The sequence below is a fragment of the Carcharodon carcharias genome, chromosome 21 (genome assembly GCF_017639515.1).
Source record: "Carcharodon carcharias isolate sCarCar2 chromosome 21, sCarCar2.pri, whole genome shotgun sequence".
NCBI lineage: Eukaryota > Metazoa > Chordata > Chondrichthyes > Lamniformes > Lamnidae > Carcharodon > Carcharodon carcharias.
This window is the reverse complement of record NC_054487.1, coordinates 28,308,566-28,326,770: the sequence shown is the minus strand read 5'-3', so window position 1 is coordinate 28,326,770 and position 18,205 is coordinate 28,308,566. Positions and strand designations below refer to the sequence as shown.

Here is an 18,205-nt window from a genome sequence, read left to right as displayed (position 1 = left end):
TCTTAAAGCAGAACTTTGAATTAACCCCACTGTCTCCAGTGAGAAACTCCAAGAAGCAGCAGCTACTATGGAATGGGAACCTTCAGCTGTAAACAAGCCTCTGGATAATCAGTGATTTGTTTTTCTGGCTTTACTTGTTACTGGCCAAGTTTCTCCTTAAATGTGATACTCTGCAGTTTTACTTCTTTTTTGCTTCCTTGGGAGACTGTGTGTATTTGTGTGTCTTTGTGTTGTTTTTGCCTTAATGAGTAGCTGGACATATTTGTACATTTTAAACATTTTGTTAATAATTTCTGCATCTTTACCTGGGGTCGGCTGCATGCCCACCAAACTGTTAAAGGCCTAATAAGGCCATTTAAATAGTAAATAATTCAATTAGCTGATCTGCCCGTCCAACATTAAGGTTGACGGGCAGGCGAAGAGCCCAGGCGGCCTTTCCATTTTTCATGAAACCTCATCCACTGGCGGGATGAGGTTTCACGAAGTACTTTAAAAGTCAATAAAAATTTTTAACTAATTGTTTCACATGTCCCAGCTCATATGACAGTGTTACATGACGGGGGCATGTTTTAAAAGTTTTTATTTCCCTTTATTTAAATTTACACATCAAACCGATCTACCAGAGGCAAGGGGCTTCATGCCTGCCCCCATCCGCCCCCACATAACCCCACTCAACGGGGGGGGGGGGTGGCAGGGGAATTCAGCCCCTAGGAGTGGTACAAAGAGAGGAGTCAGCTAGCCCTTTAACCTGGTCATAACAGAATGCTTGGCTGTGCATGGTGGCTCAGGATAGTAGGGGTTCATTACAGAATGTGTTAGCGTGAGGTATTGGTCATTTATGTAGATTGGATACATATTAATGGTTGATTCCAGTTGTGAACATGTTGCTGCTCAAGCCCACTTCCTGTATCTCTTGTTCCATTTGAGGCCCCTTCTTGGTTTTTGCTGTTGCATTTCCTTCAGATCTTCCATTTTGAGAAGACCTAATGAACTTTATAAAGAAACAGTCATGGCATGGGTGAAGTTGCCTGGGTGGCTGGATATTTTACAGTGGGAAGTTGAAGTTCCCAAGGAAATGGTTTTGAATTAAACAAAACTAAACACAAGTTCATAACAGTCAAAGGAAGCAAAAAAAAAAAACTAGCAAAGCAACAAACTAATCACAGTCAGATGCTAAGAGTGGAGTCATCCTTGCCCACTGGGGTCGGGCATGGTTGTTGGTGTGAGTGGACAATGTGGCGAAAAGGCCAAAAATCGGTTTCACTACATCATGAAACTTGTCTGCGATCATCCGTTCAGCCCATCGATGGCGGGCTGCATTTCCCACCATTGAACATTAGGAACATCATTGTAATATATCTGCATATCATTATAAGGCCAGCTCATGAGACTCATCCCCTACCCCCTCTGGATCATGCACCCACTTTGCCATGAGTGCACTCCGGCGAGTTTCACAACAGCATATACAAGGTGTGCACTTGGTGGGCTGCGCTATGAGGGGAACTCAGGGGTGAGTGCATGGTAATGTTGTGGAGCACTCGCAAGGGATGTCTGTTGGACCTCAAGGTTGAGGCGTCTTGGGGGGCGGTGGCAAAGGCTGCCCTGCATTTGAGGCAACTTCAGTGGGGGGCAAAGGCTGCCCTGCAGTTGTATGTAGCATACAAGCACATGCGGGGTTGGGAGTGGGTGAGAGAGGGAAACAGCCACGCATTAGGGAAACCTGTATAAAGTGACCATTTCTCTGCAATTGAGACAGTTCAGGCACAACCACATTGATGTGATTGGAGTCAGGCCTCTAGCTTATTTGCTCACTCAAGCAACACAGAGGCATCAAAGTGCCAGCAAGTGCTAGAGAGTTTTTCACCCCTCGGCAACTGACTGCAAACTAATGAGCGTTTTAGTGGACAGATGAACAGCTGGAAGACTGGGCACATTGTACAATCTCCAGGCTAAAGCTGGCCATGGTCACTGGTGGAGGTGCTCACAGCCCCTTGTAAAGTTATCATCCCGGTTTGAACCAGTCTCCTCCATGGTTCAAGCTAACAGTGCAGCCTTGCAGTGTGGGTTAGAAGAATGCCTGTGTCTGAGCTGAGAGCACAGCATGCAGTCCAATGGGCAAAGCTGCAGCCAATTGGTCAGATGGAGTGGGGTGGAGGTGGATGGGGTTTTGGGCAGCCATGCAGCGCACTAATCTCTGGCTATCCAAGTGGTGGCCAGCACTCTCCAGGATGCATTAAGGGGGCCTTCAGACTTAACCAAGATAGATTCTTAGTACACCCATGCTATCCCACCCATCTCTCTGTTTCATCCTACAGGAGTACAACATCAGGATCATGGAGCCTGGTGAACTAGCTGCATGCCTCATGGCATACAGAGAGTGAAGTCAATGGAGAAGAAAGCGTCTGAGGCACCTGGCTAAGCAGAAGGTGGAGCAGCATCCTCTGGAAGAAGGGGCGGCTGGGGCTTCCGCATACAAGAGCCGTCACTGGTTGGCACCTAGCTAGAACCAAGGCCTATAGACACTGCCTTTCATTCCTGCTGATGACCGAGAACTGGTGTCGCTGAAGACCACGTATGTCTAGGGAACTGGTCGGTCACATCTGCCAGCTACTGCAGGATTTGGCACCATGTGGACATGGAGGGCATCCACTGTCAGTGGCCATGAAAGTGAACATGGTGGTCAATTTCTATGGCAGTGACTCCTTTCAGGGCTCCACAGGTGAGCTCTGTGGGATATCACAAGTCTCCACCCACAAATGCATCCATGAGGTCACAGATGCCATCTTCGTGAAGGCACACAACTGTGTGCATTTCACCCGCGGCCAGGATGCAAGAACGATCGGATTTGCCCAGATCTTGGGTTTCTCACAGGTGCAGGGTGCCATCGACTGCACTCACGTGGCACTCAGAACTCCAAGGCAACACGCGGTCAACTATGCTGCAAGGGCTTCCATTCGCTGAATGTGCAACCACCACAAATGCATCCTGCAGGATTGCACACAGTTCCTAGGGATTGTCCTACATTCGCAGTCAGTCACAGATCCCTGACATCTTCCAGGGTCCACAGAGGCTGCAGGGATGGCACCTTGGGGACAAGTTCTACCTGCAGGGGAAGTGGCTGATGATGCCCATGCAGCGGCCTCAGACTGCAACAAAGCGAAGGTATAATGAAGCTCATGCTGCAACTCTCAGCTTGCTGGTGCAAACAATCGGGAAGCTGAAAATGGGGTTCCTGTGCCTGGAGCATTCTGGTGGAGCCCTGCAATATAATCCACAGAGGGTGTCACGCATTGTCATCACCTGCTGCACCCTTTACAACCTGGCACAGCAATGGGGAGAGGAACTGGCAATGGAGGAGCTGGGGGTCTCCTCCGATGAGGAGAAAGGTGATGATGATGAGGGTGAGGATGTCCTCAAAGGTGGCGATAATGCCCTCGCATTGGTCAGATGCAGTCACGTTCAGGAGGCCCGCATTGCTGCCTGAATTGTGGAGAATGATGACAACATGGTGTCTCCTCACTGCATAAGATCCTCACATTGCACCTTTGAATGTTTGACTCCAGTCTGGCTTATGGCAGTGCACATAACTTCTGTGGTAATGCCCCTGTCATGGAGACACAGTGGAGGCCACTTGATCACAGGAGGATGACAACATGCAGTGAGGACACTCCATAAAGCTTCACCTAGCATCTGTGAATGTCTGACTCCTGTCTGGCTGAGGGCAGCTCGCTTGCGCTCTGTGATCAGGGTCATATCATGGAGATGCAGCCATGAAACTTTAGAAGCATCTGATCCTTTGTCTGCCATCAGCACCTGTCCCCTCCAGGAGCACAGTGTCACTGGTCACAGATGCTGAAGAGATGGGTGCCAGCCTCACCTTAAAGGTGCTGAGAGCACACAGAGAATGACAGAACTCTGCAACACTTGCCCACAACATTCTGGCGGCAATGACAAGCACGATTGAGGTGTAGGCATTAGTAATGTGTCCAAGGAATGTGAGCCCAGACCATCACTTTGGTCTGAAGGTTGCAAAAAGCACAGTGAAGAATTCCTGGAGTGAGATAGCTGCCTTTATCTTGTGCAGAAATGTTTCACATATGAGTGACTGCTCATCGGAACAAGGAGTCATAGGCAGGGAGACATTCTTGGGAATGTATTGATAATAGCGAACATTATGTACAAGTAATTAACACCAATGTAATTTCATCTTCTTAACCTTCCTAACACTGCCACTACATTTTGTTGCTCTCCAGACATCCACAGTGGAGGTGGAGGCAGCCTGCTGACTGCTACACCCTGTCTGTGATGACCTTGGTGGGTGTCCTCTAGAGGGCCGAGACCTAGAGTACTCTGCTTTGCTTTCGGGGACCTGCTGTGTGGCAGTGACACCCTCTTCGAGCTGTGGAGCTGGAGCTGCTGGGGTCACAGAATGAGGGGATTTGGATGGGCTAGACACTCCCGGAGTCACCTGGATGGATGGCCCCGGGATGTGCACTTGCTGATCCTCCTCCCTAGTGGTGCACAAGGACCCCTGGCTAACTCCTTGAGGAGGAGTAGTAGCTGGTGTGAGATCAAGATGCTCCGTACCCCTCTCATGTACAGACTATTGAGGGCTAATTATGGTTTCAGTGATGGAATTCAGCCTGCACAGCAGTTCAAGAGCGATGTCCTGGACCAAGGTCTCAAAGGCTGCCGCCATCCTACCAGTGTTGACCTCAGTGCATTGGTATGCCGGTGCTATCACCTTAACCTGTAGGCAGACAGACTCCTCCATTATGCCTTGCAATCTGAGGAGTTCAGCGGACATCCCTCCCTTGTGGTCCCTAGCTTGTCTTTGCAGCTCCAGCAACTGTGACATGACCGAGTCCAGAGGCTCATCATCTGACTTGGACTGAGCAAACTTCTGGCTTCCAGCAGTGCTCCGAGTGCCGGATATCTGGGAAATCCCTGTTGCCGCCTGCTGTGAATCAGAAAGTCCGATGTTGTCACCAGATTGTGATCCCAGGGCTATTCTAAAGCTAGGTCCCACCGAGGTGTGTGGGTCTGCACTGGTGGAGGGTGTGGGTGAATGCTGTGATGGGACTTAAAGGAGAGTGCCATCAGATTCCACTTCACAGGCTTCTTCGGGGCTTGATTGGAGGCCCTGGGTTGTGGATCCTGTCGGCTGTTTGGCAGATGTGCCTGTGAAAGCAAGGGGAGATAATTAGTGCATGGCAGTGTCCTGTTTCGCAGTCTGATGGGTTGTACTGCTGGATCCTCACTTGGTAGAGCAGCGCCAACGTCACCGTCAGCACAGGAACAGTCCAGATTCTCACCAGCCAGCTGGATGGCTCTGTTTTCAAAATCCGTGAGGACCTTGATTTCGGGCATTCCTCCACCGGTAAGAGACCTCTCCCTCTTGCTGTGTGCCAGCTCGTCCTGCATGAATAGAGTTGGAGAGAGTGTATGCAGGATGCCTGCCAAGCCAGACGATAACTATGCCTGGCATGTACAAGTGGCTAGTGGTCCCAAGGATGGGGTGAGGACAATGAAGATGTGTGTGAGAGAGTGAATGGTGATGTCCCTTGAACTGACAGTGAGTGAGGGGCCCTGTGGTTGGGTGGTGGGTTTGTGAGTGTGTGAGTTGAGAGTGATGAGAAGAGTGACTTACCCTGGTGGAACAAAGGAGATCATTCATCCTCTTGTGGCACTGGTTGGCTGTCCTCTTTTGCAGGGTGTTGGCGCTGACCACTGCTGCTACCACTTCCCAAGCCGGACTAGTGAGGTTGCAGCCCATCCTGCGGCCAGAGTGGGGGTAGAGGACATCACGGAGGGTCTCCACTGCACCCAAAAGGCCCTCAAGGGACACATGATTGAACCTGGGGGCTGCAGTCTTTTTGCCTTTCAGGGCTATGTTGCAGTAGTCGTGGTTTGGAAGCACTGAGGGGTGTGCGCGGGGCTGCACTTTAAATATGGAGCCTGGAGTGATGAAGCGACGAGATGATCTGTGAATGAAAGCCTGCCCGCCATGGAATTGGGAATGCATAATTAATACGCCGGGTTTGGTATGATATGACATGAAAAGCCGCCATTGTGGCCAGCAGGTAAAACGTCATTTTACCCGCCTATTACCGCATTTAATGCAAATCTGGGACGATTCCGCCCTAAGGCAATGAGATATTAAGAGTTAAGGAGGGCACTGTGCTGGCAGGCCTGACGTTTGCTCCAGATTTTGGGTTGCAACAAAATAATGGCCACAATTCTCCAGCCCCCACCTCCCACCCGCGGCAGGATCCCCCGCGGCAGGGATGGCGAGCCATCAAAATCTACGTTCACATCGGTGGGGCTGGAAAATCCCTCCGCCGTGTGGGGCTGGAAAACTCCTGCCAGCGTTGCATACAATGATACAAAGTCCACAATTTCCTGAACGTGCATCTCGGATTGATCCAAATGCATATCTTATGAGAATAAACACGAGTCTCAAACTCCTGATTTTTCTCCTCACCTGTTACAATTGCACCTGTGCCACCTGTACAAAGAAGCAAAATTTCAGGCTTTTTCTGTAGAGTTTCCCCGAACGCAATATTAGAATGAGGACAGCAATGCTTTTAAAATATAAAACATAATATCCATGGGGAGCATTAGAATATAACGTGTGTGGGAACATTGCCTTCCACCACACCATGTAAAATTTGGGTTATCACTGACTATTACCAACATCAATAAATATCAAACTTTAAAACTTTCTATCACTCATTACGCAGCAGTTCATTAGAACACACCTCCCCATTATTCCCAGTTAATTTTTGATAAGAATGCTAAAAATATGCCAACCTTGTTCAAGATTATGAAGGCCTCGATGAGTGCCTTATTTACAACTCCTGTTCCTTTGGCATTAAGTTTATCGACCAGCAGCTTGAAATGCTGAAGAGGAAAATAAAACAACAAATATTCTGTGCAACCATGGTATTTAATGAAAAACATTCATAGAATTTTCTAATCCAGTAACCTAACAGCTTAGTAAGTTTTCCTAATGAATAGCTGAGCTATGCACAATATTGCAATTCTCCCATGACACCATTTTCACGGTGTCAGCAATATGTCAAAACTATTTTCAACCACAATGTTACAAATGTTGGTCTTTACAATCATCTTAAGGTGAAATAGAATATTCTGAAAAGGGGGATGGTGACATCATACTAAACACCTCCACTCAAAGTCAGGCCTATGTGGTCTGCTTGCCATGGGGGTGAAATTCAAACAGAAATCTATTGAAATTAAGTGACAGTTTTCACACCTTTCCACGATGTTTCATAGTAAAGGGACAGCTGCTTTTGTGAGACACAAGCAGAGAGAGGCAAGGCAGATAGATACTGCTATAGAGAAGCAGAATGCTTGTAAGAATTTGTTTTCTGTTCGAAAGGAAGGGAACAGATTGGACTTCTGGAGACTTAAGGAACAAGGAGTCACTGAGGTGGGCCTTGATGGTGAAAATCATATCTGGGACACTCAGGCTGATTGGAACAACTTCCAAAGGACACTGGAAGTTGCAACCTAATGCGGCAGGGAGAAGTAAGCCTACTGGAGAGCCAGAAGTAACATTGGACTTTTTCTTGTAATTCTACACATCTGCCAGAAGTGCAGTGCACAGCAAAAGGGGTTGTAAGAACTATTTCGATTGCATTAGTTAATACGAAAGTGCCTTTTCTTTAGCTTGATGAATTAGTTACCTGTTAAGTAGTGTTTGATTTATTTTGATTTTAGTTTGTTACAATATAAATTTTAAAACTTGAAATCTTCTCCATTAGTTATTTCTGTTTTGGAAATTCATCTCCTTTTAAAAGTTACTGATCTCTACGAGGATCATAATAACACTCATTTACCATCATTAGGCTCCTGATATCTGACAGTAATGTGAAGCAGGAGCCTAGGACATATCAGTATTTTCAGGTCTGTTCCAGGGCCTGGGAGTACTAGGAAGGGAATGTTTAGGTCCTGGGAACATTATGGAGGCATCTGCAAAGACCAGTACAGATCCTAAAAGTAGGTCATATTAAAACGTGTTAGAATGTGGGAATTCAATGTTCTAAAGCTCAGTGTGATATTAGACCTGCTTACAGGCAGGAGATGGGTACTCCCATCTTACGGGCCAAAAATGAGGGCAGAGCTTCAATTTAGGTGTCCAATCTTCCATACCTAAATGTAGAAATATGTAGCCACCATGTTGGGTCAGGCACTGTAGAGACACTTCTGGTAGCCACTTAACATTGCAGTTAGCCCATTTAAATATAGTAATAAGGAGTTTATGCTTGTGTCAGGACCCAATCTGGAAACTGGTTAACCCTGAATGCAGTTCCATATGTGGCACAACCAGCAGTCCTTAAAGGGACTGCTGGAGGCTGACATCACCTTTCCTGATTGCCTCCCTACAACTCTGCAGAAATGACTGAGGACCTCTACCAGCGCCAGACTGACAGGCAATTTTCCTATCCAACCCCCACCCCTGACCCTGTAACCATCAAGCTGCCACTGGATATCTTGCTTTTACTATCCTATTCAGGCCAGTGGACCAATTTGCCATGATTCCACCATCAGCCTATCAGATGCATGTAGCCTACACTGAACTGAAATCACTCCCTGTTCACTCCCATTTAGATTGTGATCTAATTTCTAGGCTGCTTTGGCTTAGGGTGCTACATAGCCAGAAGTATAGTGCATTAGGGAGTATTGTACATGGAGGAGCATGGCATAATAAAGTGTGTGGGATAGACAAAAAAGATTTGCATTTTGATGACATTTCTCAGAAATTCTTCAAAATATTCTGTTTATAACTTTGAAGTTTCATGAGTGTTGTGCTATTGGAAAATATAACAGCCATTTTGTGCACACAAAAATTCCAAAAACAGTAATGAAATGGATGACCTGTTAATCAGATGGTGCTATTTGAGAGAGATGTTGGTCAAATACTAGGGCAGACTTTTTCAAATATGCTTGCAGCATCCCACAAACAACAATGAGGCAATAGGTTATGTGCTGGGATGGTATTTAATGGAGGTGAGGGAGGTCTCACCTGCTGGCTTGAGATTGGGTGAGAGCCCTGCATCATCTCTTTTTGGGAAGTCCTGCCACACTAATTGTGACACAGGCACTTGACAGGCCAGTGACCAGCCTATCTCAGGATCAAGGACCCCAGGGTTATACACAACAAGAGCTGCCAGTCAATTTGGGGCCAGCAGCTCCATTGATTGGCAACATCACTGGGGAGGTGGTGCCCACTGCCTGTACAACCCACCTGAAGACTAGGATAGCTGCTGGACCCAGGCAACAGGTGAGTGATGGCAGGAGGGTGTTCACGGGTTGGGGGTTGCAGGGAGGGGGTTGGGGGCTCGGCAGCAAGGGCAGGAGATGGCTTTCAATGGCCGCCCATTTCCTGATGCCACATCCCTCGATCAGGCACTGAGTGCCTTTGAATGACCAACCCCCAACTTGCCCCCCTCCCCCACCCTCCAAGAAGCTGGCAAGCAACTATGTACCAGTTTGCTTGTCATGGTTCCAGTACGGCAAAGACCCCACCCGCCGCTGGATTAATACCAGCAGCAGTGAGATGAGGCCCTTTAATGGGCATCTCAATTGAGTGGGCAGTGGGCCAGGAAGGCCATCCATGAGCCTTCTGGCCACAGCCTTAATTCGGGTAGGGATGGGAATGTGGGGGGTTCCCTCCAGCGTGATTAAATGCCCTTGCCACCACCAAACTTGCCAAGAAGTAGGCCATTAAATTTTGCCCCTAGTGTCTTGAACATCCACCTGAACCAATTGAAAAGGCAGATGGGATCATAGTTTGTTTGATCTAAAGAATGTATAAGCGGACCAAGACTTCATCCTGGGTATTTTTTATAAAATAGATATAGATATTGTTATGACTGATGCAGTTGGTAAAGTGGAGTTATTTAAAAATCCCAGGGGGAAACTTTAAACAACTGTCATAACCTATAATTTTAAGTGTTATGTCTGAGATGTGGCTCTAAATTCAGGAATCAGACCACCAGTTCTTGAGGTTTTACATTAAACTAAATGAAACATTTTATTAATTTACACAAGTTAAAATATATAAGTATATATATTTATATTACTCTCATAACTTAAGAAATTCCCAAACTAATCTCCATTAATGCCTCAGCAACCCATGGACTTAACCAAACACAGGCAAAGCATTTTCACCTTACGAATTCAAAATGAGGTTCTTTTCACTTTGGTTCCTGTGGAGTCAGTTGGAGGCTTGTAGCTGCCTTTTGATCTCATATTGCCTTTGCTCTGCACACCCAAAAACTGCTGAAGTTATACCTACCACCTCCATTGAATGTAAATTCTCATTGTATCACCAACCTCTGAACTAAACCTCTCTAACAATAAAACCCCTATCATGGTACCAATTTTATTAGTAATATAAACATATTGCTTGGTATCTGCTAGATAGGCACTAGTTTTCACCCCACTTCTTGAATGCTGTATTCAAAAAATGCAAATACGCTATGTCTGTTTACATCTCAAAACTAGTACATATCAAAGTACATAAACCTCTATTTTAAAAGAAAAATATTTTCCAATAGTATTATATACATTAATAGCTTCATGACAGATATCATGGCTATCTTTAAAATTTAAAAAAACTGGACAAAGCCCTTTTAAAATGGCTGAAGCTATGTTTGGTAGAACTATCCAATTAGTCCCACTACTCTGCTCTTTTACCATAGCCCCATAATATTTATCCAACTCTCCTTAAATGTTACTTGTGAATCTGCTTCCACCACCCTTTCAGGCAGTGCATTCCAGGTCATAACAACTTGCAATGTAAGAAAATGTTTCCTCACGTTGCCTCTGGTTCTTCATGATTTTGAACACGGCTATCAAATCTCCTCTCAACCTTCTTTGCTCTAAGGAGAACAATCCCAGCTTACTACAATATCTACAATACTACAAAATAATGTTATAGGAACCATTAATTAGATGACAATACGCAACTTTTTTTCGATAGGCATTCAATCACCCAAACTTTTTTCCCACCTTTATCTCAGTCCAAAATCCATTATTTCATTTATTAACCACCCAAATACTTTGGTAGGTCCCGGTTGTTATCTTTTTCTGATTATCCATTATTCTACACATAAACCATCGGAACATCACCCTTGTTCTAGTTCTGGCAACTCATTGCGACAACTCACTTATCAGAACTGGGAAAAAACCTTGGCACTCACCTCTCGGTTGTCTCTGTCAGCCTGCACCAGTGTTCCTTCGAAGCAGGGCTCAACATAGTGGACGTAATCACTGTACTAGTAGGAATACAGAATAAAACTCACTATTAGATAAACATTCACATTGTGTTCAATCATATTGAATGGCTTTCAAGTATTAAAAGGGTACAGACAGGGTTGATTCAGTGCTGGTAATATGAAGTGATGTTCAAATAAATAACATGACTGCTTCAGTACGTACATTCTATAGAAGGCTAATATCACAAGTGTTTTATCTCATCTTGTACTTAGCATTCAATCACAGTATTTGTAAATACTGCTTTCTCACTGGCTATGCAAAATTCAATTGCTGGACCAGGCAATATACTTTTTCAGACACTTCAATTAATCTCTGATACTTCTCCATCCATGTCCGCAATTATATGACCTCCCCCGACCCCCATAATGGGTTGGCAGGTATGAAAATTGGTGGGGTGGAAGGAGATGCTGTGCCTGTCATCTACCTGCCCCTGCAGGAATTTTACCAGTGACAGGGGAGGTGGTGGACCAAATGACACCCTTAAAGGCTCTTCTTGCCTCTACTGATATTTTACCAGAAGCAGTTGTGCCCTCACTGTGAGGCAAGGTTGCCAGGTATACCCTGGTGACCTGGGTGCGGGCTCAGGGTAGGGTAGCTCCTGTTCGGGCAACCTGTGACCCAGAGAAAGACCTTCCCCCAGCAGAAAGGATTGCCCCTGTGTAATACCTTATGCCGGCCTCCCAATCACCGTTCCCTACCCCAACACACCAGGGCCTGCCTGGCTGGCCCCAAAGAGTCCACCCCACATACCTACCTCACTGGCCCCCATTGCCGTTGCTGCTTAGGGACTACCTGCAGTACCAATAGTGGCCACTGCTCTCAGTTGTGCCACCAGGACTAAAGAGCTGTTGTCCTCTGATTGGCCATCAGTTCTTGAAGGTGGGACATTCTGCCTCAGGGGTTTGTGGAGGCAGGGGGGCATGCGGAAGCCATGTCTTCAGGCAAGTAATTGCCTGACAACTGTAAAATCCAGTCATGGCTCCCAGGTCCAGCAGAGGCAGGCTCATCCCTGACTTTCCAACCAGTGGGTGCAGTATAATGCAGTATGTTAGATTTTTAAATGCCTTAAAGGGTTAACTATAATAGTCTATGAAATCACAGAAGGATGTGACATATATTCATGCAACCTGAGAGTCTAGGAGAAAGCTGTATGGAAAGAAGCTAATGTAAAGTGTTCTCAAAACTGTCAATATGTTACAATAAAGCTACAGTATTTGCATCTAATAGTCTTCAGGAGTTATTGAAACCATTTCAGCCCAACAACACAATAATATATGGTAGCAAGTGGTAAAAGGATGACACTAGAAAAATCTCTACCTCTACCAGAGGGTTTGAGAAAGTTGGAGGCCTAAATCAGGCTGAAGCATGGCTAAAGTGATACAAAAGGTTCGTTCGATTTCACCTCGCATCGGATCTCGAAGTGAAGGCAGACTATGAGCAGGTCAGTATACCTGACAATGTACAACTTGTCAGATGCAATGGATGACATTTTAGTTATCCTCGGGATCAAGGAGGGTAAGGCCATATACTCCAAAGTCATTGATGCACTGGAGACATATTTCAATCTCTGCAAGAATGCAATTGTAAAACACGCAAAGTTCAATAAACATACCCAGAGACACGGGGAAAGCATTGACGGATTTATTAATGCTTTGTACTGATTTGCAGAAGAATGTGAGTACAGTAATCTGAAAAAGGAGCTAATTCACAACAGGATAGTTGTTGGACTAATGAATGATGCATTGTCAGATAATTTGCAGTCCCAACTTGACACTGGTGAAGAGCTCAGGTCAGGAGGCAGAACCAATCGATAGTCAGAGGAGAGAGATTGCCCAAATCCCAAAGTAACATGTACAGTTGAATTCATCAGGCATAATAAAAGAGAAGAGACTTGCAGCATGAAAAGCAATTAATGGCAGTAGGCCAGACTAGCTGCTGCAAAGAGAAAGGCATATGTGCAGGAACCATCCAGCCAAAATTGCATAATGCCATTGGTGCAAAAAGATGGAGCATTTTCAGGCAGCATGTTGCAGTAGAAAAAACAGTCAGAACACCCAAAAAGAAAAAGTTTTAAAAGGAAACAGACTCCATGAAGTTGAAGATTCATAAGAAGGGTAAATGGAAACTATTGGAGTGCAGAGATCATGCTGAAAGGTCACAGGATACACTTTAAATTAGATACTGGAGCAACAGTTTCAGTTCTTTCAGATGCTGAAGCATGGTTAAACAAGAGAGTTATTCAGCCATCCAACAAAAAGCTACATGGACCAGGAGGAACAGAGCTGAAGGTTCCAGGAGAGGTAACAGCTACTGTAAAGCACAAAGAAAAGGTAATTACTGAAGCACTGTATGTAATTCAAGGTCAGAGTTCACTTTTAAATAGAAAGGCATGGATGGAATTGAATTTAATCCACAAAATAGAAGAAATAAAGAATGGTGTAGGTCAACCTGGAAACTTCAGAACAGAATTTCTGAAGTTATTTACAGGATTGGGAGAGCTGAAAACAGTGTATCATATAAAACCAAGCCCAGGTCAGTTCTGCCTCCATCTGGGCTCTTCATCAGCATCAAATCGGGACTGCAAATTATCTGACAATGCATCATCCAGGTGCAAAACCAATAGGCTTATAGAGACCCAGAAAGGTTCAACGCCCATTAGGTAAAAGGTAAAGAAAGAGGTCAGCTTAATAACAAGACAAGGAGTCATTTCATCCATAAAAGAGCCCATGAGTTGGTGCTCAGGGGCGGTACCAATTCAAAACCAAACAGTTCCATAGGAATATGCGTTGATCTCACACAACTCAATATAGCTGTGAAAAGAGAAGTTCATCCAATGGTATCAGTAGATGATAGTTTAGCTAAATTAGGGAAGAGCTAAATATTCTCTAAATTAGACGCAAGTGCATATTCTGGCAAATATCACTAGAAGAGAGGTCCAAGCTTCTCAACTTCCATAACACAATTTGGAAGATTCTGTCCAAACAGGTTACCCTTTGGAATGACACCAGTACCAGAGATCTTTCAAAGAACAATGCCAAATCTTTTAGAGGGCTTACATGGAGTTGTTTGCCACATGGATGGCGTGTTGATACATAGGTCCACTCAAGCTGAGCGTTACATGAGTGTGAAAGCAGAACTGAGAAGACTACAAGAGGCAGGATTGACACTTAACTGCAAGTGTGAGTTATACTGCCAACAGTCAGGTTTCCTGGTCACATATTGAGTGCATCAGGAATACAGGTTGATCCATTTAAAGACCAGAGTCATAAACAGAATTTCCAGCTCCAACAAGCATCACACAGTTACAAAGCCTCATGTGAATAGTGAATCAAATGGCAACATTTCTTAAAAACTTAACAGAACTCAACAAACCACTTTGCCATTTGTTACACCAAGACAATGAATGGTATTAGGAAGAAGCACATCAGCAATCATGCAAAAAAAACATAAGGAGGTTGATGTCATCAGAGATATTCCCACACTGTGATCTGGAGTTACCTGCAATAATTGCAATGGAGTCACCCTCTACAGGATTGAGCGTAGCACTTACTCAGGTAAAAAGAGATGGAAAATACACACTAGTCTATTACACAACATGGTCATTAACAGATACAGAGAAGAGATACACAGTAATTGAAAAGGAAGCATTAACAGGCATGTGAAAAATTTGCTGACTTCATCTTAGGTCTTCACATTACAATAGAAACAGACCATAATGCTTTAGTCACGCTGTTGAATTTGAAAGAGCTTGCAACGATGCCATGAAGAGTCCAAAGGTTTAAATTAAAATTGATGAGGTTAGATGTTCATATGGTATATATTCAAGGAAAACAACAGAGTGCAGTAGGGGCATTATCATGCATTGAAACAGAGAATCCAGAAAAATGTGGTAATAAAATTGTGGAAGAATTCGAGGAGCTTGCTATAATGACAGTTTATACATTACCCGCAATTACATAAAGATTGAATGAAGTCAAAAAGGCTCAAAAATCAGATGAGGAATGTAATCAGATCAGAGAATTTTGCATTAGAGGATGGCCAATATATATACCACATGGTCCTATCTTGAGACCATATTTTGAGCAGCAAGCACATCTGACCATGATCAATGATTTCCTGCTATACGATGGTCGAATAGTAATCTCAAGAATGTTGATACTTGAAATCTTACAATGCCTACAACAAGGTCATTTAGGTATTAACAAGTGCAGAGCCAGAGCATGGTATTCAGATTGGCGACCAGGTCTCTCAAAGTCATTGGAAGAAATGATATCCAGATGTATCACATGTACAATCACACACAGGCATCAAAAAAAACCACTAATGTCATCTTCTTTTCCTAAAGATCCATGGGAATACCTAAGAATGGATTTATTTGAGCATAGAGGGAAAATGTTTGAGTAGTAGATTACTACTCGAGGTGGATTAAAGTGAAACAGTTACATGGTCACACACACCAGAAACAGTGATAACATCATTGAAAGAAATGTTTGCAGTCCATGGGATTCCTGATAGTGTGATATCAGATAACGGTCCACAATTCGCAAACACAAGAGTTTCAAGAGTTTACAGAATTATTTGGATTTGTTCACATAAGCTCAGGTTTCCTCAGGCTAATGGAGAAGCTAAGAGATGTGTCAGAACCGTAAAGGCATCAATGAAAAAGAATGAGGATTTTCAACTAATGCTGTTGAGTTATAGATCCTTACCCTTGCAGAATGGATTGGCTCCTTGTGACTTACTCATGGGGGAAAGAGGATGCAGTTACAGATTCTGAACATTTCACATGCATTGTTGCCACAGGTCAAACACAAAGGCATAGAGAAAGTATGAAAAAGAGAGGAAGTTTATCAAAGTAAACAGAAGAAATAGTTGTTACAGAATGAGAACATTATCAGATCTTCAACTGGGAGAACGGGTTTGGATCAGAGATCAATCAAGATTTGGAGAAATAGTGGAGAAATCACCACATCCTAGATCTTACTCTGCCTTGTTCCATCTGGACAATGTATGAAGAAACAGAAGAGCTTTGATTGCAATTCAGCAACAGAGTGGAAATCAGAGACCAGAGAGGTCACCATCATCAGAACTGAAAAAAGACTCTGAAGCAGGGGATCCTGAACCATCTACTAGTTTGAAATCTGTTCAACAGCATTCAGAGGACCAACAGCAGAATGAGATGACTTATTCCCTACAAACGAGAGGAGAACAAGGTATGTTAGACTAGTGAAGACACCTCAATGCTTATCAGTTTAAGCAGGGGTGAGAATCTTAGTAAAAGAGAGGAAAGAGAGAAAATAGAAGACAAGAAGTGAACATGGAAAGAGAAGGGAAAACAACATTTACCTAAGAGAGCAAAAAGAGGCTATATTTCCTACGAGACTTCAAAACACAAAGTATGACCAGGAAACTGAAGCATTGGGTTTCTAGGAACATCAGAGAATGTTGAAGTCTGAACAAGAGGCTTTGGGGGAGATGTAGTATAATAGAGTATGTTAGACTAAATCACATCAAAGGTTAATTGTAACAGTTTGTGGTGTCATAGAAGGATGTGACATAAATTCATGTGATCTGAGAGTCTAGGAGAAAGCAGAATGGAAAGAAGCTAATGCAGGCTTGTCCAAACCTTTCTCACCGGGGGACACATTCCTATTTTTCTCACACTAGGTGGGCCAATGAGCAAATTTCAAAAAGATGAGGTTTGGCAAGACATTAAACATGAATTTCAAAATAAAAGCTGATGTATGAATAGAAACAACTTACTGAGCAAAAAATAATCACGACAATAAATTGATAATTAAAAAATGAGTAATAAATAAAGACAACCATTCAATTGTGGAAGGGTGAGTGTGTGTGTGTCCAGCTAACTCTGAGTTTCAGGGTGCTCACTCATTCACCCTCACCCACTGTGAGAGTGCCTATTGGTGTGTGAGGGTGAGGGGGAATGAGAACCCTACAACTGGGAGTGAGCCAGACGCACACACTAACCCCCCCATCATTCCCCCTCTCACACAAACACAGGCTCACCCTCTCTGTCACACATGCATGCGCTAATGCTCTCTTGCACGCTCACCCTTTCTCTCACACGCGCTCACCCTCTCTCCTGCGCATGCTCACCCTCTCTCTCAGGTGCACCCCCATACACAGCCACCCACTTACCCACCCTCACACCAACACATTCAACCTCACCCACCCACACTCATTCACTCACCTTCAAACTCCCTCACTCACCCACCCTCACTCTCACTTACTCGCTATCACTCACAAAATGGGCTTCAGGTGGGAGTAGGTATGATGACAGCTGGAGCGGAGCCTAGCAGTGCCCAAACATCAGTGCTCAGTGAGGGGAGAGCTGAGAGCCGGGGAATGCAGGGGAGAACCGGTGGGGTGTGGGAAGTACCGGGGGAAAGCAGCTGGGCCAGAGCACTGGCAACCGGGGAAAGTAGCCGTAGCTGGAGGGAAAACGGCCGCAGCTGTCCCAGGGCACCAGCACCCACGGGAAAGCACGGTGAACGTGCTCTCCAAGGTCTCTCTCTATCTTTAAATATTCATAGCTGCTAGCGTATGCTGCTCCTCCAATCACAGCCTGTTTTTCTCTCACATTTGATGCTTATAGACAACATTCAAACGCACTGAGCTATCTTACCATTTTTGAACAATCGTTCCAGAATCACATGGAGGGGCTTCTCAGGCTGCCTTACGGCCCATGGGCTGTGGGTTGGACAAGCCTCAGATAGTGTAAGAGAATGTTCTCATAACTGTAAATATGTTACAATAAAGTTGGGGTCCCAGATTTTCGCTCCTGGATTGGGTGTGCAGAGACAGGATAATTCTCAGCTTTGTGAATCTGACCTTTTAAAACTGCTGCCCTCAGTTCCAACTTTTGTCTTTGTGGGGA

The 18,205-nt window shown here is 44.7% G+C and overlaps 1 protein-coding gene across 1 annotated transcript in view; it reads right to left on the bottom strand.

Moving 5' to 3' along the window:
* cacna2d4a (calcium channel, voltage-dependent, alpha 2/delta subunit 4a) overlaps positions 1-18,205 on the bottom strand; it is a 709,103-nt gene that overhangs the window by 523,566 nt on the left and 167,332 nt on the right. Inside the window, exons 12-13 of the mRNA XM_041215640.1 lie at positions 11,232-11,306; positions 6,814-6,903 (exon numbers count right to left, since the gene is read on the bottom strand). Coding sequence (XP_041071574.1) covers positions 6,814-6,903; positions 11,232-11,306 — 165 coding nt within the window. The remainder of the gene's footprint in view (positions 1-6,813; positions 6,904-11,231; positions 11,307-18,205) is intronic.